At 47.2% G+C, this 27,657-nt stretch overlaps 2 protein-coding genes across 3 annotated transcripts in view; one reads left to right on the top strand and one right to left on the bottom strand.

Moving 5' to 3' along the window:
- Positions 1–26,002, top strand: part of ANGEL1 (angel homolog 1) — a 58,628-nt gene extending 32,626 nt beyond the window's left edge. The window contains exons 6-11 of one of the 2 annotated variants that reach the window (XM_075503301.1): positions 583–709; positions 1,598–1,708; positions 2,485–2,554; positions 2,988–3,151; positions 4,001–4,165; positions 25,729–26,002. In XM_075503301.1, the coding sequence (XP_075359416.1) occupies positions 583–709; positions 1,598–1,708; positions 2,485–2,554; positions 2,988–3,151; positions 4,001–4,165; positions 25,729–25,949 (858 nt within the window). In that variant the 3' untranslated portion in view covers positions 25,950–26,002. The remainder of the gene's footprint in view (positions 1–582; positions 710–1,597; positions 1,709–2,484; positions 2,555–2,987; positions 3,152–4,000; positions 4,166–25,728) is intronic. The other variant, XM_075503302.1, reaches the window with a different exon arrangement.
- VASH1 (vasohibin 1) lies at positions 11,172–26,702 on the bottom strand. Its single transcript, XM_075503303.1, has 7 exons — positions 26,436–26,702; positions 21,162–21,250; positions 19,997–20,053; positions 18,827–18,901; positions 17,398–17,779; positions 16,890–17,002; positions 11,172–16,298 (listed from the first exon to the last, which is right to left on the bottom strand). The coding sequence occupies exons 1-7, from the start codon at positions 26,700–26,702 to the stop codon at positions 16,226–16,228; spliced, it is 1,056 nt and encodes a 351-aa protein (XP_075359418.1). The 3' UTR covers positions 11,172–16,225.
- Positions 26,703–27,657: the final 955 nt, after the last annotated feature.

Here is a 27,657-nt window from a genome sequence, read left to right as displayed (position 1 = left end):
TCAGCAGTCTTCCCCAATGCCTCCAGCACTGCTGGGGAAAGAAGGAGACAAATGTGTGCATGTTGTTTCCACCACTGCTCTTTTGGTTTCGCTTCAGGCAGACCAGTGATAATAGACCACTTAATTTCAGGTCCTGGTTCTCCATTGCTGTGGGATTTTTGTGCCTGGGTGACTGGAAGTGTAGGGGAGTACAATTCCACCAAGACTTACTGAAATTTTATGTGGATGTTTGATCTGAAAACAGTTTGAAGTGGGCACCTATGTTAAGAGTCTCTTGTGGTTACCTGTTACTGTGTATTCATGATCAAATACATCATTGGCTTTCAAGCTAAATCATCAGTTCAATAATAGATGCCTGCAAAGTTATCTTGTCAGGTGACTTTTAGCTAGTTGTATCTGTCCCCCACAGCTGCAGGTTTATTATATCTGCACCATATTCTGAGTAGCTGAGTTTATGCCTTTCTTTAAGGGCATTCTCCTGTCTTGCTCTTGGCAGGTGTATATACATACATTGTCTATAGCTTGCAAAAGTTTGGCTCTGTGTTGCTGTTGTTTCCTCTCCTGTTTCTGGCCTCCTTGCAGGTATCTGGTCAGGAAGACTTTTCCCAACAGTTGTATTCACGGAAACTGCTGGCACCACTGTGGCCAAGCTCACTGGGTGTAACGGACAACTGCCAATATGTCACCCTGTGCCAGCCGAAGAAACTAGGTGAGCTCCAGGGTGCACTGAGAACATGAGTTTGCTGCGGATGGACAGTTTGTGGGCCTTGCTGTCTCTCTGAGTAGCTTGGGCATGTGTTGCATGAGGCACTCAGCAAAGATTCACTTCTTCTATCCATTCCCTTGGTATATGAATTAAATCTAATTTTTCTGTCTATTGCTGTAGCTCAATTTCTGCCATTTTCTTTCTTTAGTCAGGAGCTGAATGTTCCCCTACCAGTAACCATTGCTCTGCATATCTCTTTCATATTCCTAGACTTATGCTTTTGTGCAGTTGTAAACCATGTTCAGCAGCCACAGCTTTCAGCAGCAGGTGTTTGTGGGAGCGGTTTTGGGCAGTATTTGCACACCACTATTAGGAAATCATTCCTAAGAGCCCAGTTACAATCATGACTGTTCTCTACTGTCCTTAGAGAGGATTAAAAAAAAGAAGGAGCCCATGCTAAATAGCTTTTGTTGGAATCTTGAATGTAGAACTTGTATTCAACCTGATCTCCAGAATCGTTTTTTCTTTTTCGGCAGACATTTCCTTGCATTGCGCACTAACTGATCGGCTTAAAAGTCCCTTGAATTTGTGGTGTCTCAGAGGGCACGTTCTTAATTTGTTTCATCAAGGTGCTGACCATGACTGTTGCATTAGCTAAAGGGATAGCAGTAACTGTGCTCTGTTCTTCTACATTTACGCATCTGTTCTGTTCTACATTTAGGTTATTAAGTGATTCCCATTCTCATTGTATTGGAGTGCTTGGGCACAAAAACCTCTCTCAAACTAAAAAGGTCTAATAGATCTACAGGTCTAAAGAGTATGCAGATATTCCCTGTAGACGTGACTTTGCTGCATTTATTTTCTTCTTTTAACTTGTATTTTTCTCTGCAGGCAGACGTAAGTATAGCCGGGGCTTCCTGCTCCAGTTTCGTTTTTGCGATGTTGCCTGTGAACGACCACCGCAGCTAGTCCTCTTGGAAGGTGTAACAGATGCTAAACCAGGTATTAATGGGAGATTTTTCAACTTATGACTCTCCTAGCTCGATTTTGATGAAAACATGAGGTGGAGGTAATGCCTGGTGAGAAAAAGGGAAGGCAAAAGGGTGCGTTCTGTGGCTATGTGATTACTAATGGAGTCCATGAGAGGTCAGAGGAGTACAATCTTACCACCCTTATACACAATGACTGTGTTCCTTGAGATGCACTGAGATTCAGCCTCTTTTGGAGGCTATTTCTTAGAAAGTGAAAAAAAAAATATATATTTCTTTTTTTCTGCTTTAAGATTTTTGATGGGGGAGAACAAACCTGAAGACTGTAGTGTCACAATGGCCACAACATAGATGTCTCTGGATGCTGGTACCCAGTAGACACTGCCTCACCTCTGGGCCTTGTGACATGGCTGGTTCTGCTCTCTCAATTTTGTTCTGGCTTTCTAGACACCCTTTGAGTAAGCTGTAGGCTAAGGCAGATGAACTTTCTTTGAGAGCAAAGGTTGAAGTACCCTGAGCTTTATTAAATGCTTTAAGGACATGTCCTTAGCAGGACAGAATATGACTTCTCAGTTGTTTGCACTGATCTGCTCTCAGGATGTTCCTGTTAGTCTTAGAGCTGGGGTTTCCTTTGAATATTTTTCTTTAAGGTGCCTGTGACTGGAAGGTCTCTGCTCTTCTTGGGCAAAAAGATTCGTTTGGTGTCAGGAGAAGCTTCTCAGACTTGGGATGAGCAGCCTGTTCCAGGATCTATGTAGATCTGGCTGGAATCTCTTTGCTCCTTTGCAGACCGCCCTGCACACTGGCCCAAGCCTGCTGCCATGGTGAAAGACCCTGATCCCCAGCCATTCGTCCCAAGGTAATTTGGTGCACCTTCTATGGCCCCACTCTTCAAGCCCGGTTTCATTTTCCTGAGCACTGAAAATCTGGCTGAAGCAAAGACTGAAATAAATGTGAGGGTGAAAGAGAGTAAGGGGGGGCTATCTGGAAGAGCCAGATCCACCCAGGGTTGTCCCAGCAGCTGGGTGCTCTTCTGTCAGCATTGTGTTGGTGAGGTCGAGAATGAAGGGCATAGACAAGACTGGGTATTGGAGACAAAGGAAGTTCATAGTCCGCTTTGTCTTTGGTGTAAGTGGAGTGAATAATTCTGAAAGATGTGTCTTTTATGTGTTGACAAAGTAGAAATAGTTTGGACAGTTGCATCAGCAAGGGAACATCCAACTTCGGCTGTGACTGCAGTACTGAACACTGCATCATTCTCTTTCCTTCCTTGGTAAACGGTTCGTGTGCAGGTCTTCAGGCGTTATCCAGCATGGCCTCAACCTGACCTCTGTCTACAGCCACTTCCTGCCACAGAGGGGACGTCCGGAGGTCACAACCATGCCCATGGGGCTTGGAGCCACTGTTGATTATATCTTCTACTCGGCAGAGCCTGTGGAGAATGGGAACAGGGGAGGTGAGTGTGGCAGTGCGGGGCTTATCCCTGTGACGTTGGGAGAGGGCTGTGAGGCATGCCAGAATGCAGCTTGGTGTTAGGCAGTGCATTTCGTTAAGCTGGGGTGGATCTAGAGGGTGTGGCTGACTGAAGTGATGCACAAAGTGGAAGCAACATTTGCTCAGGTATCATGAGAAGACACTGTTTATCTTTGCTGTGGAAAAACTGAAGCTGCTTACCTTAGGTTCATGTAAACCTTTGAGGAAGCTAGAACAGACTGGATTCTCTTCTTTTGTATAAGTATCTTACTTGTGCTTCTGATAACAGGCTGTGCTGGGTCCTAAGTTCAAGGCTTGGACTTCTGGTCTGACTGAGCCCACACCCTGGCCTTAGAAAGTGGTGACTTTGGTTACCTTACAATGGCACCACCTCTCTGCTACCTGAAACAGGAGTTATGTTGATGAAAGACTGCATGTAAATGCATCCGGGAACTGTCTCTGAGCTGGTTTGGATCATGTCAGAATCAACTTCGGGGAGGAGGTTAGGAATGAAGAGATGAATTCCTCCTCAGGGGAGAATCTGAAGCTATTGCTAGAACTTAGTACCATGAAAGGAACTTCCTATGTAAGCAACTGACTGGTGAATTTAATATATACTTGATTCCTGTGCCTGCAAGTATATGAAACCATTGAACGGCAGTATTATAGGCTGCTCACTGCTTTCACATCTAGGCTCAAAGGTGCATGCAGTGTTTGTGCAGGCTGTCTTTGTTCATCAGGGAAAGAACAGGAAAGCATTGGCAAGCATCCCTCTGTGTATAATCTACTGCACCAGTCTCTGGCTGATGTTTCTTTCCATTTTCTTTGTCAGGTCGCAGGCTGTACCAGGATGGAGCCCTGAAGCTGCTTGGCCGCCTTTCCCTTCTCTCTGAAGATGTCCTGTTGCTGGCAAATGGCTTACCAAATCCTTTTTGTTCATCTGATCATCTCTGCCTGCTGGCTAGCTTTGGCTTGGAGATCTCCAGCCTTAGAGAGGGTTAGTGTTGGTTCCCTTTCTCTAAAGAAAAGCTGGTCTGAATACAGCACTTGAGGCTCTGGATTGCACAACCTGCTTGCAAGAAAACTCTTTTCCTTGTCATGCCCTAAAAGTCCCTTTCTCCCCTGACACCCTCACAAAAAGCAGGGATGGGAGAGTTGGAGTGCTTTTTGCATTGGTATTTTGTGGGTCTCTGCAAACCTGAGCTGTGTTCCCAGTGGGCTTCCAGTTGTATTCAGGCGTTACCATCTCTTAAAGGGATTCTTGTTCCACTGCTTTGTTTAGCAGATGTTTTAGTGCTGCAGGAACCAATGTATCTCCCATGTTTATTTGTCCCTGTGTGAGATCTTCAAGGAGCTGGGAAAGAGAGGGGCAATGCTGCCTAATTCTGGTTAGTGAATTGCTACCAGGGAGCAGGGGATGTATACGCTAATATTCTTTCACACCAAAACAATGGTTCTTTTAATTTCTCAGTGATAGTTTATGAAGCATGGTCCTTCCAGGACTAGTTGTCGTGTTGCCTTTGAGAGTGTTGGCTCTGCTAACTGCTTGGAAATGGCTTTTACTTAATAATGTATAAGGGCTGCCTTGCTGGCAGAAGGGTTTGTGTAGTTGAACAGTTCCTACAAGAAGCTGCCTGCTGTGACTAACGGACCAGGGAATGGGATTGCCAGGAATGGAGTCAGGGGTTCTATAGAGCCACCTGCAGGAGCTCTAGAACTGCAGCAAAAGCCTAGAGGCCTTGGAGATGGCTCCCTTCCTTTCTAACAGTCTCAGAATGGTGCCTGGTTCGGCACTTGTAGGAAAAATATTTACGATCCTCCCAGTGAATATCAGGTGGAAAAAATCGTCTTGTAAGGCATGAAAACCCCAGGAGGCTATAGCTCTGGGAGGTCCCAAAAGAGAGATGAAAATGGAAGACATGTGAGAGGCAGCAGAGCCATCAGATGGAAGAGCTGATACTTGTCTCTTGCCCTACTCTTTCTCTGTGCCCTCCCTATTCCATTCAGCCTGCCAGGGGTCAGATAGCCAACCTGTAGCATCCTCCTGCACCAGACTGAAGTTCATGCTACTGCTGCCTTCTGGAGTCAGCCATGTTTAGGTAGGTAGAACCTGTAGGACTGATTCCTGTCTCTCGACAGGCATTGGGAGGGAGCGGAAGGCTGTATAACTTGGAACCAGATTGTCAATCACTTGGATCCCAGTGTACCTTTGGTGTCCTATCAGTGTACTTTTGTCAGCAGTGGCTTGGCTAGTACAAAACCAATAAAACTGTACCTGTTCCTAGGGAAGATTCCCCAGTTCAGCCTGACATTTGGTGCTCAGTTTTTCCGTGAGAGATGAGAGCAATACTGGCAGAAACATTCTCAATCTTCTGTTCACAAATGAGGCAGGGAAATCTGGTCCCACCTCAGGTTTTTGTGGGAAGGTACAAGGAGACTTGAAATATTGTTCTCTCTTCCTGGGTTATATTGGGGGACTTTCGTATTTTAAATGTTACTTTCTTTGTTGAAAAATAAATTTTTTCTAATTAAGAAAAAACCACAAAGTAACTGCAGCACCTTGTGCTCCTGGCAGCTGAAGCCTCTGAGGACTTGCTCAACAAGGCTTTGCTGGCTGGGATGTGAAAGAGAGGACAAATTAGCTACACAAGGTAGTAGTAATGAGGGTTGAAGGGAGGGAAGAAGTGGGCGTAGCTGTTGTCTCCCAGCACATCCCCAAATCCCAGAGGTGGTTTATTTGGCATCGGGCTTGACTTGCAAAATGGTTTGCATTCAGGAACCCTTCCCCTCCTCCCAAAGAAAGCAAGTACTGCTGATCTTTTACAGCTCACTTCTGTAAACTGTACAGAAACAAGGGATGCATGTGGGGATTGTGTTCTGTGCCCGAACGATTGTGTAAGGACTGTATATTCCCTTCCTGTCCCTGCCAGATGGTGTGGTATTTGCCTGGTGATGTGCGGATGTGGCTTTTGCTACCCCAGTTGGGATAACATGTAGGAGTCTGTATAAGTGAACAGCAATCTGGGGGTGAATAAGTTGGCAGCTTTGTTTGCCCTTAGTTTCACAGATAATGGTTCTGGTGTGGCACTGGTGTTTGTACATGGGGAGGGGTGCAGAGCTGTGTATTTCTATGGCTCTGTTTATCTGACAGTTGCACTAATTTCTGCAAGTACTCTTACTCTGATTTTGTAATTGGTTGTATTTGTAAAGGGAGGGCAGGAAAGGGAAATCGGTGAAGTGAGAGCTATATTTTCTGCCAGACTTGAAAAGAGGTTGCCAGAAAGCAGCCTGGTTGCAGATAACTCCCACCAGCTGGTAACAGTATAATAGGAAACTTGGAAGACACTAAAGGTTTAAAAACAACCAACCAAAAGCAAAACAAAAAACACTGTGACATATAGTGTTGGCACTTACAACTTTGGCTGTCTGCTTCAGTTGTAATTGCTGGCTAGGTCTGATGGTCAGTTGATGAGGGGGGGTGTGTGTTTGTGTGAAAGCAGCCCTCCTGCCCCACCTATTGAGACCCGTAAGGTGTGCACAGTACACCATCAGGTGAACTGGTTGCCCCTGCACTGGCTGAAGCACCCTGCCAGTCCTGTGATGTAACTGAGGCATAGGAGCTGTGCTTCAACATCACAAGCGCTTCCTCCATTTTATTTAAACCAAAGACTTGACTTTTCTTTTGGGTAACTTGCATGAAGGCATCTCTCAGGGAGGTTTTAAGGTTCCAGCTGTATTTTGTTGGAAAATCTAATGTTCCACAGGTCAAGCTAATGCTTTGTCTTTCAATACATGAAATAGTATGGTATGAACTTGGAATGGTTAAGTTGTTGAACACTGGATATGGAGTCATGTGCTGAGAAACCCCAGGACAATGCCTGCAAGTCCTCTGATTCTTCTTTCTGAAGGTTAGAAAGCTCCCAGAGGGACCTGCAGCTCCTGAAGCCCCTGGCTCACACATGCTTTCCTTGGGCATTCATAAGTGAAACTATTGCAGAAATGCAGGACCATTGCTAGTGACTGCATACAGACACACAAAGGCAGAGTTGCGTGTTGATTGCTGTGGCTGTTTTGACCACTGTCCCTGAAGCTCTGGTATAGACCCCTACAGAGTTGGCCTGTTTCAGGAAAGAAAAAAACCTGTGTTCTAGAGCAATTTGGAGTTAACATCAAATGGGTCTGGAGACGTGAATGCCTCCGGCTGTGGGGGACTATAGGAGAAGTTTGGAGGTGGGGTGGGTGGAAAGAGCCCCTCCCTCTAAAATAGCAACTAGTATATAGTTGTAGGGAGAAACTAATGTGTTCTGTGGTGCTTTAAGAATAGCACACAGTGATGTAATAAGAGGCTGTGGTAATGAGCAACTCGTGGTGGGATGCAGAACTAAGATTCCAGATGTAGCTCTTAACACTGCTTCCTGACCTAAATGCATGCCTAGTTGTCATTAGCACAGATTTCTGATGAGTTACAGTGGGGTCTGTAAATGGTTATGGAGGTAGAATAACAGGAATATCTGCTATACTAAAAAAGAGAAGGTATCATAGAGGTAGGATCATCTACATCATCTTAGTAGTGATGTAAAGCTCAGGGACACTGGTACTTAGGGGAAAGGATGCCAGAAATCACTGGCAGTGTGTATACATACCCTGTTATCAGTCTCCTAAGCTGCAGGAGCATGCAGCTGTAGAGGCAAACACATATTTGACAAAGTATCTTTGCTAGACAACAGCTTAGATTGCACCACAGCTGCTAGGCTGCATTTAGTTATGCTATTTAGATAGAAGTTGGACTTCCTTCACTTTCTCAGAGTTTTAAGTTCACCACTCCAGAAGGATGCCCTTTATAATCAGTTTTCCCAATTACATGGGATGGGAGGAGTGGTAAACAATATAATTGCTCTAGTTTCTTTCCTTTTCTTAATAAATGAAACTTGGCTGCTTGGATTCTCCTTACAAGGTATCTCTCCAGCAGCTGTTTTCCCACGACTGCCATATCCAGTTATCTTTCTGAGTTACTGATGTTCATTTTTTTCTGCAGCTGTATTTCTTCAGTATTAAGACTGAAGTTATTTCTTCTGTATTTCTTCAGCTATGGGTGGAATTCTTTAGGGCTAAGTCTTATTATAAACTCAACATGTAAATAGCGTCAAGCCATAAGATAGTGGGTTCCCTCACTCCTGAAGAGTTAAGTGGGAGGAATGGGAGCTCTGAAACCACCACTTAGATGGGAATAACTGTTGTTACCTAAAACAAAAAAGTTTAAAATTTATCATTAGTGCCCTGTATGCCACCTGCTTTGTGAAGCACAGGAGAACTCTGAAATATACTTGACCTTAGTTCCTCTTCTCTGAGGAGTCTCTCAAGAGGCTCTAAGAACAGTTCAGCATCTCAGAGAGAATCTCTTTCAAGAGCAGATCAAGGTCTGTGTCCTGCTTCTAATGATATTTGAGTGGTGTTGGCAGTCTGCAAAGCAGGGTGTTGCTACAGTGCCATTTCTCCTCCCATTGCCACCGTCTCTCTAATGAACATTTATTGGACGTACAGTTAGGAATTTGCAGACATATCCATGGTTCATCCAAAAGCAGATGAAGCCTGTGGCTCGTCTAAAGGAGGCGCACACAAGCCTTAGTGGGATACCATCTCCTTTCAGTAGGCTTCCTGTTGTGCAAGTTAATTGAATTGCTGGCTATGACCTGCTCCTTACCAGACTGTAGCTGCCTGGCCTGTAGTGCTTTCCATAGTGCCATCACACTGAAATGCTCAAGCTGCGTGATCACTGCCATTGAATGTACTGCATCGTGTTTCCAAGTATGATACTGAGTTTCTGTAGAGAACTCACCTGCTATAATGATAACCAAGATGACTGATTTAACAGCTGGCATGCCTCAAGCTCCTTCCTTTTGTCAGCTGTACAAGTTTGGCTTCTCCTGTCAAGTCAAGTTATCCTCCAACTTCCACTGAAAATGTCATTCTAGTCTTGAAGGTCTTTTTCCTTTTATTTTTAAATCTATTTATTTTATTTCAGATCTCGACTGCACAGTCTTGTGCTCTGAGGGAATAGGAATGCTGTATAGTAGAGCTGGAAGATTTTTCCTGACTTTGGTTAGACAAACACAGCAGCTTTCATGGTGCTGAGGTGGCAAATGGGAGAAGGACTAGACTAGACACTGGCACGTGCTACAACAAAAGATGCATTTGTTCCATCCAATATTTCCTTTTATACACAAAAAAGACTTGACTTCAAGCCTTAGCAATGTTATTTAGTTTTTTAGTCTTTTTGTTCTGGATGGAAAGCCTTCTACAGTAGTCTAAAGTTTATTCAGTTATTGGCAACTTTCAGGAGCTGCTCCTGAACTGGGGGTAGATGAATGCAGTAGTTATTCTAAAGCTATTCCTCTCCTCCCTTTCCCCCCCAGAGTGAGGTTGGAGATAGGATGGCAGTCGCTCTGCCAAAATAAAAATATAATCCAGGAAAGCCAACTCAGCTGAGTTAAGTCTGTAATGGCTTGCTATCCACAGCATGTCATATGCCTTTGCCTTCCATAATCCTCCAGTCTCTACATGAATGGTGCTCTTAAGGCTCAGTCTCACTTTCTCATGAATGGATTTCTATATGCTTTTAGGCATGCGAGAGCCTTAATTTTTGCAGTCTTGGGCTTCTCAGCATAGTAGCTGACTGGGTTTCTTTTTCTTAATTTTTTTTTAATTACTGCTTCGCTGAGTTGTGTATCCTTTCCACAATGCAGGTTTTTCACTAAGGTCCAAGTAGCATAATCTCTGACTTAAAAACCTAGAACTGCAGGAACTATCAGTAGCAGGGGGAAAGCCTGATCTAAGAGGGAGCAGAAAGTCTTATTTTTAATCTCAGCTGTGGCCAAGTCACTGTTTTGTCATTCTCACTCCATTGCCTAGCAATCAGCTTGACCTCTACATCTACAGGGGGTTTAGGAGTTCCCTGATTTTTAGCAAAATCTGTAAGACATGGGGCAGAGGGTATTTTCAAGCAAGCATCTGAAGTAGAGATTTATAGAAGTCACAGCATTTTAGTCTTTTTTGCTAATACTATTAATCTTTAAGTATTTAATAGGGGAGCAAGACTGCTGCTGAAGTCTATTGTCAGCTCCTGGGCTTGAGCACAGGCCATGCAGGCTTATGAAGTGGCTACTTTCTTATTTTGTTTCTTCATACCATCTACTAGGTGCTGTGCAATTACTTCCCCTCAGGGCAGAAGTTGTTAATATAATTAACTTCACTAAGAGGGACTACTGCATGTGCCATTCTCTTTGGAGTAACAGGTTAGGGGATGTTTATTCGTTTCCTCTACATGCTGTAGGCTTGCCTACATCCTGGCCCTGGTCCCAGCTATTACTCATTTCCCTGGAGAGAAGGGGTATGTTATGCCTGAAAGATGATAGCCTGAATAAAGTTGGATCCCCCTTGCTGAGGAAATGCACTGAATGTTGCAGCTGACTGTCCTTTATTAACCCAGCATTTGTCTTGAGAAGTCCTGGTGAGGTCATTAGTCTGGAAGGCCACTAAACTACAGACGTTAAACAGAATTGCTTTTCAGGCCAGGAAGGGAGACTGGATCGTATGTTGAAGAGTAGAGCAGTACAAGCAGAGGCTTGTGTTAACCCTTACAGTATTGTTTCAAGACTGAGATTTCTGTTGCTGCATCCGCTGACTTTTTTTTTTCATCCAGCCTGACTGATGGCAGTTCAAGAAGAAAAGATGACTTTTAGCCTTTGCTACACAGCCACATACATTCTTTTTACTCTCTGGCAGCTGCCTCTGTGTGTACAGACATACTCACCTGTTCAGATGATGGAAGGAGAATGAGGGTTCTTCCATGTCCATAGTGTTGCAAGTGCAGGGCATCTATACGTAATCTGCCTGATACCATCACTCAAGACTGCGCCTTTGACTTCTCAGCTGACTAACAATGGGAAAGTTTAAATCGGAAAGAAAGACAGTACAGACATCTTGTTTTCTCTGCACAAGCTGAGAACAGTACAGAGGGAATTTTATTGTCTAAGTGTCAAAGGAAGCAGGAAGAAGTATCAACATGAGGGCTATGGGAAGTGCAGTAAGAACTAAATCTAAATACAAGTTCTGTGTTGGCTACATAAGAACACAGAACCACACTGATTAATTACAAAAAGACATACATGATACTGTTCTTAAAGAAAGAAACCTTCCATTTCTTAGTTCTGAGCTGTACCAGTGATAAAGATGTAAATGGTTTTGGAGCACCCTATCAGTGCTAGAGTAGAATACTGATGTGCATGGAAGGGGACCACTCTGGTCCCACTAGCACCATCTCAACCCTGACCTGGAGGGGAACTCTGCTCTGCAGAGATTACGGGGGATTCAGTAGCCTTCTGGGCCTAACTTGAGTTGCTCTTGAGCAGACAGGGCCAGGGCACCACTGAAGGAGAGTGGCTGTGATACAAGTAAACACCTGCTCAGAAAATAGTCAAAAATATTAAATTCCCTAAGGAGTTCAGCTTGGCTGTAGAGGGACCATCTCCACCTTGCTCTGGCAGAGCAAACACCAAGCCAGAATAGCACTTGCTTTCTTAGGTTAAGATATAAATCCATAATGCAGGTCTTAACATTAACAGGACAACAGTGCAAGACCACAGGAATATGCAGTGTTATTTTAGCCAGACTTGTGTGCACAGTACACATGGAACACAGGGCACCTCCTGCTTATATCTAGTGCCTGATCATCAGGACCACTTGAAATACTCAGAAGGAGCAAGTGGCTAAAGCAACCACCTGAAGTGATTAGCCAGAGCCACTGGAGCAAGGTCAAGCCCATCTAATCCAGACTTTTGCCCTTTGGCAACAGGAGCATTCTTCTGTTCATTATGGTTTCTTAACTCCACAATTTTAAGGACAGTCACGTTTCAGTCTATACAACACCACCTGTAAGCCTGCCTTAAGGTGCAGGCATCTGATTAAGGCTTTCACCTGAAATACTTAAAAAAAAAAAAATTCTTCATGTTAAGCAGATCTGATAACAGCAATACAGCTACTGCATGAACAGAAACTATGTTTCAACTACAGTTCTGGAGTCATTCTACTAGATCCAAGCTTACTGACCCATACAGTGGCACACAGGTAAAATAGTAAACTGAAAAAAAGCACTCCACTCCCAGCTAAAACACTTGGTAACATATCTTAAGTTCCTAAAGACTCATTTAGCTTATCATATCAGAGTTAAGAAAAGGCTAGTGTGTCACAGAGTGATGGACACCCAACCCCACTCTTTAGTATATGAAGTTTTATCAGAGTGACACTGTAGCAGAAAGTTTTGCTCACTAATCCATTCATCCATTAAAAAAATTGCAGTCGGCCAGGTATCAAGGGACTTGTCTACATAAAAGTATTAGGAGGAACTCTTATTTCAAGGTTTGCATTACATTTAAAATAGCTTTGCTAGTAGTAGGTCAGCATTTGTTCAAGTTTTTCAAAGCTCACCTAGACTTCGTGTACAACATAGGCAGTGTCTATCCATTCCTAGAGTATGGACGCAGTTCCCTTCCACAGAGTTCAGAAGGACTTGTAGTGCAGAACAGACATCAGATGAGAGCTACTGAACAGTGAAATTTACACCCCAGAGCTACATGAGTGATCATATTAATATTTAACATTAATTAATAGGACTCCTCAAGATCCATCTTTTTTGTTCTGCAGGCACTAAGGAGTATGAGTTACAGTCTAGTTCCTTATTTTCGTTCCCTCTCCGTAGCTCTAAAGACTGCAGAAGTGAAAAAGACTCATCTCCAGCCTTTTTTTCCTTATGGTTAAAGGCAGACAGACCAGAAGCCAGAGCAGGTGGATGAGGGAGGAAAGAAGTGGAAGTGCAAAAATTCATCTTTCATTTTACCCTCAGGTTTCTTACAGCATAAAACTGGATTGCACTAATCCTCTCTGTCACAGGGGGATGCTGTCTTGTTTGTTAGCAAGGAAGCTAAGCTTTGTATTGAAGTGATTCATCTTGTTACAAAGATGGGGGGAGCAAGAGCAAGAAAGGGAGAATAGTTTGGTCATTTTCCAGTTTCTTGCACCATCTGCTAAACTGGAGATACAGAAACAGTAAGGGGCAGGAATTCTACCACACAAAGAAACAGTAGAAGGTTTGAAATAGTAACCCTAGTAAAGGGCTCATGTCTGCTCCTGTGTCCATCTTCAGAAGTGGTCAACATTAGCTACATAAGAAGAATTAAATGCCTCCTAACGTGCATAACTGTGCAACTAAATCTCGAAAGAGGATATTCTTGTCTGGCTACAGCTGAGGATTAAGAGACCTTGAACTCTACCTGTTATTAATTCCTTAAACATCCACTTCCTTTGGTTTTCTAAGCTATTGGCCTCAGTTACACCCTGCAGGGAAGTGCTTAATTACCAGGTCAAACAAAGCATTTTTTTGTAAGCCATTCTGCCCCGGTGATCTAACACTGCTGAGCATCCCTTTTGCCCTGCTCTCAAGAAAGCATCATTAGCTTGCAGCTGACCCCTTGCCCAATCTGTTTTGAAGTCTTCCTCCCCCCAACACACTTCCCCTCCTTTCCATCTAAAAAGGCTCAAGTCTGTCCAGCTATTGAATGTGCTCTGTATGAAGCTACTAATTATTCTCAAGAGATTTCCAGTTACTCTGAATTAACTAACCAACCAACCAAAGTCATGGTGAGGATGCATCCTAGTTTTATCTAACTGGCTTTTATAATTTTTTTTCTGGATTTCATCCACTTAATAAAACCTGACATTCAGTCTCCCTTGCTGACTGCTGCTTGTATTTATCGTATGATTCACAGTGGCACCTGAACTTTCAGTCCGCTGCATAGCAAACATTATGCAAAGGCAGTTTGTGGCTTCCAAGTGACCCATATTATTTACAGGTAACTGTGCTACCTTTACAGCTAACATCATTGTTAGCATCCAGACACTAAATATGTTAATTTACAGCCACACAAAATTGACCAGAGGACACATTCAAATGGGTGCTTGGCTTGCTACTGCCGTCTACTTTCAAATTGTTGCCTGTAGCTGGAGTGCAAGGGAGAGGACAGGTGTTGCACTGCACTGTGGAAACTGGCATCCTCTTCTGGATTAACCTTACCTTGGATCAGCAGCAAGTTCTGCCACCTCCCTATGGATTGTCCTCCTGGTCATACAGCATAGCAGAAAAGTACAGACTACAAAGAGAGCTTGGAAGGACAGACCACAGTGGTATGGATATAGTGCCTTGCAAGTTACATCACAGTTAGGGATGTACAATTAGGAACCTGTAGGGCCTGAGTTAAATCGCTTGTGGGTGGTGCTTCAAGGATTAACACTGCTTTAACTCGACAGAAGAGCTGATTTGTTTGGGGATAAGAACCCATTCTCTGCCACCAAAATAGCACTGCTTATATGAGGGTGTGGCACAGCAATACTGCAACAAAAAACCTGGTAGAGCTAAGCTCCATAATGTTTCTAACAAGTTCACAGGAAAGAATAAGCCCAGTTCTAACAAAATTAAATGTGTAGTATTTCAGAAAATTTAGCTCCTTGTCAGTGCTGTGATAAAACAAGATTCAGTTTCTCTCAAGGATACTCCCTCTCCCAAGCTCAGTTTTTGCATCCCCTAGATCCACGCATCCAGATCACTTCAAGGCCGTGCTGTTCTGACTTCTGGCAACCCCACTGTTTCCAGGCGCTAGGCCTCAGAGAGGTCTGACAACACTCCAGATTTCTGACAAGCATTACACTGCTTAATCAGTACTACAACATTCCCCTGAAAAGAAGTGTAGGAAGAGTCAAGGCTGTAAGTGGGCAGATAGGCTCAGCCCCCAGCCCTTTGGGGAAGGCTAGCATAAGTGGTGCTGTTAAATACTGCAGCTATCCGAAGAGCCAGAACACAAGCACAGCTCTGGGACTGGGGCGGGGAACTACTTTCAGGAGGCTCCAGGCTGAGCTGTCAGGAAAGCAGCTGCAATCTCCTCGAGCAGGGCTTCCCACCAACAGGTGTCTGTAACTCTAGCACTAACACTACAGTGAAGAAGGAGCAAGACCCTTGTGGAAAGGAAAAATGCTTGTAAAACCTGTTCACATCATTAAATCCTTCTTTAACTATTTACTCTTAAAACTCGTACCTCAGTGACTGAAGTGCCTTCCGCAAGCTTTCACAGTAGCAGTCACTAGAAGTTAATAGAAGGCTGATGAAGAGATGACTCAAAGTTCAGGCTTCCCACCAGCCCCTGCCTGCCCTTGCCTCTCCACTGCTGGGACGATTGAGGTCTCTGTGCCTGTTTTCATATGGCAATGGCATAGGCATATCCTGACCCACTCAACCACAAAAGGACTTGCAGCAACAGCTCAGCAGCTTCGCAGTTGGTAAGGAGGATCATCATCCCACTGTCTACCCCCTCAGAGACAATGAAATGCTTTGAAATAGGCAGGACTAAACATACAAGATGTGGTTTCTCCAGATGAGAGGCCCTTGTATGATCAATAAATCAGGCTGAGCAAATTCAGCCCTGTCTCTCACAGGAACAATGCTAAACAAAGTGTTCATAATGACAAAACCAGGAGTTTTTGCACAAGATGCGGGGGCCATCCTAGTCCAGCATCACTTCTCCCTCAGCCCTGCAGGCCTTGCATGGGTTGAAGACTTCTGTGCAGACAGGGAAGAAGTACTGTCGACAAGATGCTTCATCTACTTGCTGTCAACACAAAAAAATTGATAGCAAGTCTGCTGACCCCACTCACTTCATATTCTTCCTGCAGCAAATTCCACCAACATACAGATCTTTTTTATTTATTTTTTTTTAAAAATACTTGTTTCAGTGAATTAAGATGGACACCTCTCCCAGAAACAGGCAGGTGAATCCTCTGGGACCCATGGGATCCAGCTCTGGGACTGGCCCACTAGGAAGTACCTGGGAAGATCAGCACTCCGTTCCGCTCCCGCTCCCCTGTCCCCTTTGTCAGAATCACTGCAGGTGGATCCAGGTCCCAGTTGTGGCCAGCAAGAAGTCTGTGGAGCCAGGCACACAAGGCACAGCTCTCTTCACACCCGGATCTGGTATCCATTGAGGTCTGGCATGGCTTTGGAATCGGCAGGCTTCTTCTCACCAGATGGCCTGTCAGCAAAGAGGGTAAGAACTATTCAGAAACTGTTTTTTCAGTCAGGAGGTGCTGCACATAGAGATGGCAGCACAGGAGAAGGTACAGGAAAGCTTCAAATTTATCCTGCACTATTGATGGCAGAATTATTCTGCAACCTCCAGTAACTCTCCCAACGATCTCCACAGAAGAGAATGCAGGTTAGGAAGTCCACTCTGGTACCCCAGATCAGTTTCAGGAAAACAATCTCACTGACAGCAGTGTAATTTTTGGAATCTGTTTGGGGCACAGGTCTGTGAGACACCAGAGCTCAGACTCCTGCGTAAGGTTAAATATCAGCAACCAAGATCACTGTCTATTTGAGCTGCCTTCCTCCTCCCTGCCAAAACAACAACAAAAAAAACCCCAGCTGTCCCCCCACTCCCCAAGCAATGATAAACTCACAAAGGCACAGACTAGGGAATAGCTACTGCAGGTCAGAGAAGTATCCTGTGTTATAAAGAACCCCAGTAAGATATCAGAAGGATCCAAAACCAGACAGCAAGGTGGAGTCTGTGAGTAAAACAGAGATGCTCTAGATAGGTCTCCTGCCCAGGAGCCCCACTCACCGTCGGTCCCCGCGGCTGTTGCGCCGATGGGGGCTAGCCTGACCTCTTTGTGGGGAGGAGACATCTTTCTTTCTGTCCTTGGTGGGAGATGATGGCCCAGTTCCTTTGCCAATCTGCCAAAAAAATTAAAGTAAGGACAATATGAGCAGAAAACCAATACGAGTAGTAACCAGAAAACACAAAGCCTAACAATGATTAATTATACGGGAACAAAAGACAAAAAGGGAAGGCAAGTGCATCAAAAATGCAAAAGGCAGAAAAAACAAGCTATAGTGACAGCTATGGCTCCAAGGACTGTATACAGTCCAAGCTAATTGTAACTGCAGTACTGCGTGAACGTCCATTAGGGGATCAGCCTGTATACAAAGGAGAAGAGCCCCCAGCCTCCAATGTACCCTCTACTCCCCCACCATCTAGGAGAGCCTCCTGCCACTTCATTCCCCCAGCACACCGTCAGCCAGGCAAGACAGCAGATGCAGCAGTGAACTACTCCATCCTTGCAGCTTACCTTCAGCCTCATATCACGGGCATGTCTCTCAAGCTCTTTGCGGAAGTCTTCCCGGGTTAGCTTGTCTAGATCCAGGATGGAGTGCTTCCACTCAATCTGCTCCACGCTGTGTGGGTCATGCGACACACAGTGGCCCAGCTTCACCTTTTTGAGAGTGTGCCAGCAGCGGCGATATGCCTCCTCAAAGTCAAAGATGAGTTCGCTCAGTGTGCGGAAGACGGGTGCTTTGTACATGAGCTCTTCACGTCGGCTGATGCCCAGTGCCCCGTAGCGGCCTCCAAAGTTCACCCCCAGCACAATGTGTCGGAAGTAGTTCCCTGAGAAGTGGGTTTTGAAGCTGATGGGGAAACGGTCCAGCGTGGTCATGTTGTTGGTGAGGTAACTGACAGCAGCCACTATTCAGGAAACAACCAGTGATACCATTTTCTTGACAAGATACTTCCTTCTTGCTCCTAACCCTCCCAGCCTGCTCAGCAGACTCACCACTGCTTCAGGCATCACATAGGCAGGATTTGTTCTCCAGATCAAGAGTCCAGCTCATTGTAAGCTGCCCTACTTTCATCTGGGTCATGGGGAAACCAGACTTGGCCTCTTCAACAAGACAGTCAACAAAGGGGAGTTAATTTTGAAGCAGTTTTGTGCTGCAGAAGTTGCAATGCTAACACCTCAAGTGTACTGTATTCCATAGCTCCCAAACTGTAATGCTGTAGCATTATTCCTCAGTTTGTTTTAATCTGTTTTACTAGCTACTATTTCACACACAAACTGAGGAACCTTCAGGACAAAATACTCATCAGACTACTCTTCTGAACCATTCACTTGCCATCTCTGCCCCTCCAGGTGGCTTTGCCAGTGTGCATCAAGAATCTATAGCCCGAGTGACATAGACTAAGCCTGGAAGATAGCTAGGAAAGATGCGTACTTAAAGATGACACGTCTAGAATTAATAAAGGTATTGCCTAAGCTGGCAGGCAGTGTTAGACATAATAGTAAAGTGACATACACCATAATTAGAAGTTGGGGAGGATCCCTAACTTATTTTAATGTAGAACACATGCAGACAACATTGCAGTAAGGGAACAGTGTTATCCACAAAGGACTTCCTGACCTAACTCTAGCTAGTATTTTTGCCCCTCTTTAGATGTTCTTTAGATCCTTCCTTTATCTTTTACTCACTTGTAGAGTTGTCCAGAGCAGCACCACCCTTCTTGGGGAAGGAAGAGCAACTCCAAAGAACTAGTTCTGATATTTCAGAGAATTGCTTGGATTTGGATTTTATTGGTGGGGTTTTTTGGGAGAACTAGGGAGGGAAAACAGAGGGATGTGGGGCTTGGTGGCAATATTATCAGCAGCCTCAAAGCATCATAAGAGAGCAGAGGAGAAAACACAAGGGTGGGCAGACATGCACAATTCCGAGAGGAAAGGATACATTCCCAGGATCACAGCTTCCAGGCATTTTATTGGCAGGGCCTCTTTGGTCATTTCTTTGGCCAGGTCCATCAGCCTGCAAAGTGGGACAAGGGAAAGACAAGGACAGTTAGAGGGCTTGTGCTATGCAAGTACGGCCAGTTCAGCCCTTTTGCACTATATATGTAATGTGGGTTTCCAGGAGGGAAGGTGGCTCACTGAGGACAGGGAACAGAAGACAATATTTTCTTTAGGAAGGTATTAAATCCAAACCAGGTCTCTACCACATGCTGTCGCTGCTTACAAGGAACTCCCTTCAGTGAGTTACAGCAAAGCTGCCTACTAGGCCAGCCTCTGTTCTCGGGGAGACCACAGCACTTGGCTCAGTGAGTTCTGGGTGGACACCAATGTGACCACAAGCAGAAGCCTCAAAGGACCGAGAGGCAGCAATGTTTGCCTCACAAGGTTCAAGGACAGTGAAGCCCTCTTCTCTGGCATCAGCCCTACTCTCTGTTCAGCAAATACTGTGGAGTAGACATTGCACTGACATTAGGGGTCACATAAGTCTATGGACTAGACCAATAGAAGAAGTAAGTAGCCAGAGTAATAGTAAGAAGCCAGTCTTGGGAAACTCTCAATATGCTGGCCAAGAGAGTTAATGAACATCAGGTGCTTATCTCCAGGAATTTCTGGGGCACAGCTCTTCCCAAAATCTGCAGTCAAGGAGAATCCCCCTTCTCCTTCCAAGTATGAGACACCAAAAGCTTAGTGAGCCTAGATTCTGCAAAGGCAGGAGCTATGAAGTTAGACCTGTAAAGATACTTGACTTTTATGAAGTTTCTTTAGGGCAGGACCTAATTTCAGAATCCATCAAAAGTTCATAGTTATATTCCAATTAGAAGCAGGCAGAATCTGCACATCTTTGCAGTACATTTACGTTATTTTACTGGATTTACTGATTCATGACAACAAAACCTACTCTCATCCTTGAGAAAGGCCAGACACAGCTCTGTCCAGCCGTGCCCCAGGCAACAGACAATAAAGTCACCTAAAGTAGGATGGAGCTGCAGTACTGAAAGCCCCGAGTGTCACCTAGACCTTGGCCAGGGGATGGAAGGAAAAGCAATGGGTATAGCAAGGCCCCAACATCTTAAAGCAACGATTAAATGCTGTAGGGGCTGCCAGCACTTACCCAGTCAGAGGTCTGCTCTTCTTAATCTCAAAGAATTGTGTCCCAGTGTGATTGTACCTGGAGGCAAGAAGTTAAGGGCTTGGCAGCTTGGAAAGTCGAGTTTGAAGAAAACCTCTCTGAAGAACTTCCATGTTACTTACTATTCTCACAGCAAAGTCATGATCCCACAAATATAACAGCAACGCAAGAAAGTCCCCACCTCCCTCTCCTGCATTTCTCCCATTTGTAGTCCCTCCTTACTTCCACTGTATTTCCTTCTTGTCAATTCTTTGTCCTCCCCACACACAGGTTTCCACTCCATTTCCCAAAGGTCCATGCTGACAGCATATGCTCTGCTCAGCTCTCCAGTTACCAGGGCAGAACAAAGTTTGACAGATCTCTGCCTGCTCCAGTCTGCACAAAATGCACGGAGCATTGAAACATTCATGGTACCTTATTCTGAGACTGACAGGGACCCAATCCAGAGCACAACCACCTTAGATGGGTGAGAGGTGCCAAAAGGTCTGCCTTTACTTACTTTGTTTTAGGGCTGAAGCCAGAGCTAGCTCTGTTATCTCATCAGTGAGATTAGACTGTGCTTGCATGGCACATACCTGCTGTCTAGCACAACAGGGATGGAGAAATCTCATTCCCAGGACACAGCCACACAGGCAGCTCTGCATATAAAGCGGCAGGATACCAAAGATGCACAAAAGCAGGGCCGCTGACTGTCCTTTAGACAGCTACTGAGAAGGGTGTTTGAGTAGGATGACCTGAGAGGCAGTTTTCTCACCACCACAGCTCACCCATGCCTTAACAATGAGGTGACACAGTTTGTAGTCCATCTGAGACCCGGCTGTCAGCGTCTCAGATGTGTGTTTTTAACAAAATGGCACTGTAAAGCCACTGACCTAGAAGGGTGGGTAGTGGGGAAAGGCCCTTGACAACATGTCCATTTGTGACATGGAGTGAACAGGATCAGAAGGTAACTTGGGCAGAAAAGAAAAGAAACAGCAGCAAAACAAACCGTCATCCCAAGTCCAGCTTCCTCTTTTCAGGGAGCAAGTTTCAGTTCCCCTCCAGCTACAACAGAATGAGCTTTTCTGTTCTTCACAGGGAAAGAAAGTCCCCTTGCTCCCTCTTCCTGGGTTATCACAACAGTGACTAAGGTAACAGTAAAGGATACTGAAGCTCCCTGATGTAGCGCTGTACAGCTTCCAGGCGCTCAGGGATGGGGGTGGACGGCTGGAACGCAGGCACACTTGGTATGGGAATCTGAAATGGGGAGCAGAACATAAATCACTGCTTCCAAACCTCTCCAGCTTCTTTCTGAACTCAGTGGCACAGAGCTACAGGGACCATGTTCCTCTGAAACCAGCCCCTTTTTGCTGCCCAAAGAGACCACACCTGGAACATTCCTCTGTTCCCACACTAATAACTGGGAAGGGATTCAGAATGAAGCACCACCACAGAGCTGCAAGAGAAACTCTGTGAAAGAGTCCTGCATTTAGACAACATTACATTGAAAGAATTAGATAAAATTAACTGAACTGACAAGGCAAGATGTGCGACAGGAAAGCTATCACCTGAAGGAGCTTGGCCTCATTTGAGTATGCAAACTGGAAGGCACAAAACAAAAATAAGAGGAGAGGCAAAAATGGAGAATAAGTTTCCCCAAAGCCACTGGAGCATAGAACAGTCCTGTAAGCAAGGGTATAAAGGTCCCTCACTGCCTCCTGGCATCTCAGGTGAGCTGGCACTGACTAGGACACAGGCTTGACGGCATCATGAGTCCCCCCCCCGCAGTGTCCATTGTTTTGAATTACGTGGTCAGAGAATGACTTCTGAAAGTTCACCGTTTGGACTGCTGTCCCATTCTGAGGCCTCGGCCTTATGGGTCCAGTTAGATTTTCCTCACCATTTGCTCCACAGGGGATAACTGCAGCCTTGTCAGCAGCTGAGAAAACGTGTCTAAAGAACGAGAAGGGTCCTGTCTGCAGGACAAATATAATGGAGAAGACACAAATTTAGTGTGACTGGCAGGCTTGGAGAAACAGCCCAGCATTTTCCCTCTGAAGGATAGCTCATGCCTTGCATACACCCCTCTAATACCAAAGCGCAGCTTTTCACAGCAGTTTGGTTTTTAGCGTTTCAGTTCCTCCTCCGACTTCCCCCAGAGCTGGGCTATCCCCAGCTAAGAAAGAGTGAGTCAGAACCAGATGTTCCCTTGGGCCTTCCACTCCACTGTGCACAACTGCCTCTGCTGGCCATGGTTTTGTAGCCAGCAGTGCTGCTTAGCCACTCATCACCCTCCCCATGTATTTCTGTGGCCGCTCATTTCCATACCTCCTTCTTCTGCCCTGGGTTGGCACAAGTGACTGGTGAACCAGATCAGGTGCACCTGAACCAGCTGAAAGCCAAGCCAGCAAGCATGGGTAGTTTTCAGTCAGATCAGTTCCCTGTCCTGGTTTGCCACATGGTTGCACTCTGCTTGTGCCTGCACAGCACAGGGGCCAGAGACTGCTTAACCCTGAGAGATGGGCTGTCATTGCCTCTGGAAACGGTAATCTGCAAGTGTTTTTCAGTCTAGCTCCAAACACCATCAGCAAGTAAACACTGAGCTAAACTCAGTCTCTATCCATTTTCTCTCCTGTGTTTTGATCTTTCTTTTCTTTTTTTTTTTTTTTTTTTGGAAAACTAAGTAGCACCATTTGGCCACTGGTACCCATTTTCCTAGCACCTCTTGGAGGTGCCAATTGCCATCTCCAGTGCCTCATTTCCGTACCCTGTCTGGAGCAGGCAGAGGCACTGGCTGGCTCACTTGCAGGAGACGGCACAGGAACGGCAGGAGCAGATGTGAAACTGGGTTTGTTCAGCCACAGCAGGAGCAGGGAAGGCTCCAGAGAGTGGCACAGGGATGGAGCTGTCTCTGGAACTGCATGAGCTGAGTCAGTTTGGATGCTGTGAGCTGACACACTGAGTCATACGAAATCATTTCCAGGCAGAAACAATGAAAGAGGTAGCAACCAGGACAGGCTGACTATTTAACTTTGTTTCCTTTCTTCAGCATGGAGACTTTTATGCTTTTTTGAGTGGAAACATAGGGATTAAGTGCATGTTGACAGCATAGACTAATGATTCTGGGTAATTACTGCTCCCTTTACTAGTACAGACCCCCAGATCCCCTTTTCCTCAAAGGATTGTGCAATACTGAGACAGCGTAATGGCAACCAGTTCAGCAGAGGACTAGTTAACGCAGAAGACCCTTCTGCACCTCAAGTAATTAAACTGATGAAAGTACAGCGGGCTCTCTCTCTCCGTTCTGGGCCTGCAGCCCAGTCTGGGATACAGTTTCTTTTGCATCAGGTCTATAGCATTTTAATGGGGCAATAGAAGCAGGAGGAGAGGAGTAAGGTCTCCACCCCTCAATCCCACACTGACAGGATGGGAGACCCTAATGCTTTGTTCTTACCCAGCATCATCCACTGCACATCTCAGAAGGGCTATAAATATTAGGCAGCCTTCACAATCCTCCAGAAAGCAGAGGGGAATTTATTTGTAACAGAAAAGATAGGAAATCAGATCTATTTTGCTTTCCCTTTAGTTATTCTGAAAGCTGGAGAGAGAGCTAGGAAGAGAGCCCAGATTTCCCAGAGCACATACCTCTGCCAGGCTTTGCAGACTGACTGAACATGTCCTTGGTCCCTCATCACTTGGGGGGGGGGGGGTTGCATCACCCCACTCCTAGATTCATGCACCCCGGCAGGCTGGCTATATGCTTGGGATTGGGACTCTGCTTTTAGAAGGAGGATCCCGAGAACAACAGAGATTTTCATGTACTAAGTGGGCCGTGCTGTACATGAGACAAGGCAGACAGGAGTGAGGCCCACACAATGCTCCTCCCCTGTCCATATCACAGAGGTGCTTTTTGGCCAGCCTAGTTTAGCAACAGTTTCTTTTATGGTGCTTATATGTATCCAAGCTCCTCCCTAATCTTCCTTTTGCAAGCAATACCAAGCCTAGTTGTTAGCCTGACTAAAGAAACTGGATTTTTTTCCCTCTCTCTCTCTACATGAACGCATTAGATGCAACTCTTCCTGTCTTTGCCCTCATAACCACCTCATTTAAAATCCATCATTTCTTAATGAGGCAAGCACACATCACTTTGTATTTCCAGTGTGCTCCCATTTGATGGTCCCCGCAGCTCCCAGCAAAGCGATACCCCACCCTGTTGCTAGAAAGGAAACAACCTACAGGAGGGCGGCACTCCCGAGCCTAGCAGGCATGGCCAATCAACCATGTCCTGCCACTGCGGCACGGCTCGCTCGATGCCCACTCGCCCCAAATCTACCGGAAGGAAATAGACACCAGAGGAGATCTCTGAGCTCTCACACCCCAGTGAAAGACACAGCCCCTGCAGCTGATCTGTGAACATATTCATAAAGTCTGATCACAGCCTCCTACAGTCATCATTTTATGGTATTAAGTTTAGTTTATGGACAACTCTTTTGAGAGTTATTTCCCCCAACACCCAATACTAGCTACCGTTCAAGGCCAAAAATTTTGGAGTAGGCAAACCACTGTCCAATTCCCAACACCTAAAAAAGGCCTGTTCACCCTCCAGCACATGGAGAGTGCCTGGCTTTTCAAAGGAGCTAGCCCTGCAGAGTACGCTCATTGCCCTAATTCTCATCTGTTGCATCAGCCATTCAAAGAAACTTGATGGCACAGAGACGGGTGGCGATATAAGCAGCCCTCAAAGGTAAAAACACATCCCTAGAGGGGACAAAAGGAGCTAGGGAAACAGAGCCCATCCATCCTTGCTGCTTCCTGCATACCAGCATCCTCTCAGCTGTATGCCTGGTGAGCTTGGGAATGGGATCTCCTTGCGGAGTGCTGAATAGAGTTTATAGATCTGGTTCCCAGGGGTGCCAGCAGATGCCAAAAAAAAATGGATAGCCCAATTTCACCTCTTACTGCAAGAGCTCATACCACTTGTGTCCCCTAACTGTAACCCTTTGGCACCAAGACTATCAAGTGAGAACAGTGGAAGTACTTCACATTAAGACCAAAACCAGAGACTGAACACTTTATTTCCCTCCCTTGTGCACTGAACTCTTGTTTGTGAAGTTCCTTCTTCCATTTTCCTCACCTCTCCTGGCCAAGTCAGCGCTTTTGGTCAGGAAATTAAGTAGTGCGTGTTCCGATTGATCTGAAACATGTTTTCAGCCTTCACCCAGGCTCAAGACAAAGTCAGAGGAGAGGAAGGAAATCTGAAAAGGAAGGAAAAGTCTAGTGGGGTTAGAACAGGGACTGTAATCAGGATTCAAGATTTGTTCTGGTTGCTGCCACAGATGCCTATAACTCTTCACTACACAAAGGATGTTACATCACATGCCTCTCCAGAGTTCCTCGTGGAAAGCAGTATGGGTTGCCTGTGCACTATATAATAGCATGTTCTTGCATACTTCAAATTACCTTCCCAAGGAGGTAAGTGCTTGCTAAAAAAGCCTGAACAGAAAAAACTTCATCTTTTTGTATTTGAATTTCCTCTGTTAGCGTGATCATAACCCCCAATGGAGTGACACACCAAATGTTTGCAGTGCCTTTTGTTCACAGGATGCCAATGAAAGGGGGAGATTTTTCTCCAGCTGAGGTGCAACACAGATAGCAACAATCACAAGAATTCCCATGCAAATGTTTCGGTATGGCACAAGGTTAAGTGAAATGATCACCGGTTCCTCTTTTCGTAGAGTTCTCTGCAGCAAGGCCAGGAACGTGCTTGGAAATCACAACATCTGACCCTACACCAGCAACAAGCTCTGCAAGCGTTCGCCAACTCCTCTTAAAACTCTTTGGCATCAAGAACCTCTTTTCTGACAGACAAGAGTCAGAAGTGCAAGAGTGCCTTTTGGTCAGCAGTGCATTCTGTGCAAGAATGCCTTTTGGTGTGGGAGACTGTATCCAAACCTAATTTCTTCTGGTTCAAAGACTCACCTCTGCCTGTCTCACTTACCCTCCCACCTCAAGTATTCGAACTCCTCTAAATTTAACTCTCCTCATCTTTTCATCATTTATCCAGCCTTCCTGTTTAGGGCAATCCGTCTCCCTCCCAGGGGGCTCTTGCACGTTAGCCCCCTGAAGTCTGTTTTCCAGCAAGGCCTCGGAAGCAGAGGGTGCTGCTGGCGCGCCGGGGCAGGGCAGAGCAGAGCCCCGCAGGCACCCTCCCGCACTCCGAGTTGGAGCGTGGCTTTGCTTCCTGCAAGAGCACCCCCGGGGGCCCTTTTCCCGAGGGATCGCTCCCGAGCTGGGGAGCCCGGCCTCCGAGGGGGGCAGGCGAGCGACCACCCCAGCGGGATGCCGCCGTTTCCCCTCTTCCGTTCGTGCATCCCGCAGGGGCCGGCCCGGCCCGGGCGCTCCCGCCGGGGCCCCGCGCCGCACCAGCCCCGGGGGGTCTCACCTTGGGCAGGTCGGCGGCGCCCCGGATCCGCTGCGCCACCCGCTCCCCCTCGGGGTGGATCCTGCCCACATGCCGCCACATCCGCTCCCAGGTGGGCTCGTCCACGGGCAGCCCGCCGCGGTTGACGAAGAAGGGGACGCCGCCGTCGCGGAGATCCTCCTCGCCCTCCTCCTCCTGCTGCTCCTCGTCCCGCGGCGCCGCCGCCGCCTCCTCGGACGGGGGGCGCCTGGCGGCGGCCGCGGCCCCGCCGCCCCCCGGCATCGGCATCGCTGCCGCCCGCGCTCAGCGCCCGCCGCCCGCCGCCGGGCCGCCGGGGGCCGCGCCCCGCATGGCCGGCGCACCGGGCACGGGGCGTCGCTGCCCCCGCCTCGCCCCCGGAGATATCAAGGCGGAGGGTTTTCGGGGAGAAGGGGAGAAAAAGCCAGGCGGGGCGGCGCCGGGTGCCGCATCAGGCCGCCGCGGCGGGGGAGGCGCCGGCGGCACAACCGCCCGCGGCAGTGACGGCGGGCACCGCGCGGGGCGGGCCTGCCGCCGGGGCGCCCCCGCCGCGCCGCCTCCCGAGCGCTCCGCGGGGCGGGGGGGCGGGCGGGGACAGCCGCCTCCCCGGCGGATGCTGCATGCGGTAACAAAGCCCCCGCGCGGGGCGGCGCCGCGCTGGGCCGGGCCGGGCCGGGCTGGGCGCCGCTCCCCTCCGCTCTGCTCCGCCCCGCCCCGCCCCGGGCCGGGCCGGGCGGCGCGGGGTCTCGCAGGCCCCGGGTCGCGGTGGGCGCCCGCCGCCGTGCCCGGAGCCGGCCTGCCGCTGGCGGGGGCCGGGGCGGGCGGGGGTGCTGCTGCCCGCGGGCGATAAGGCCGGGAGGCGGCTGCGGCCGGGCGATAAGGGCGGAGGGCGGGAGCGAGCCGCTGGGGGGAGGCTGGGGGCGGGGCCACGAGGGGCGGGGCCACGAGGCCACCGTTTAACGGTCGCCGTGAGGGGCAGCGCGCGGCTGTGCGCGGTGTCCGCCCGGTCGCGGTCTTCGCTGGGGACCTCGGTGGGTGAGGCGTGAGGGAGGAGGGGGAGCAGGGCCGGGGCTGGGAGGCTGGAGGGGTGCGGGGAGGTGGCCCCGCTGGGCGTTAAAGCCCCACTGGAAGTGGAGCAGGTTTCCAGGTAGAGGTAGCTTTGAGGAACAGAAGAGCTGGGATAAAATTGCCAGGTAGAAAGCAGTGAGTGGCAGAGAAGGTAATT

This window comes from Mycteria americana, chromosome 5 (assembly GCF_035582795.1).
Source record: "Mycteria americana isolate JAX WOST 10 ecotype Jacksonville Zoo and Gardens chromosome 5, USCA_MyAme_1.0, whole genome shotgun sequence".
Classification (NCBI taxonomy): Eukaryota; Metazoa; Chordata; class Aves; order Ciconiiformes; family Ciconiidae; genus Mycteria; species Mycteria americana.
The sequence above is the reverse complement of the archived record's forward strand: the minus strand, read 5'-3'. Positions and strand labels throughout refer to the sequence as shown.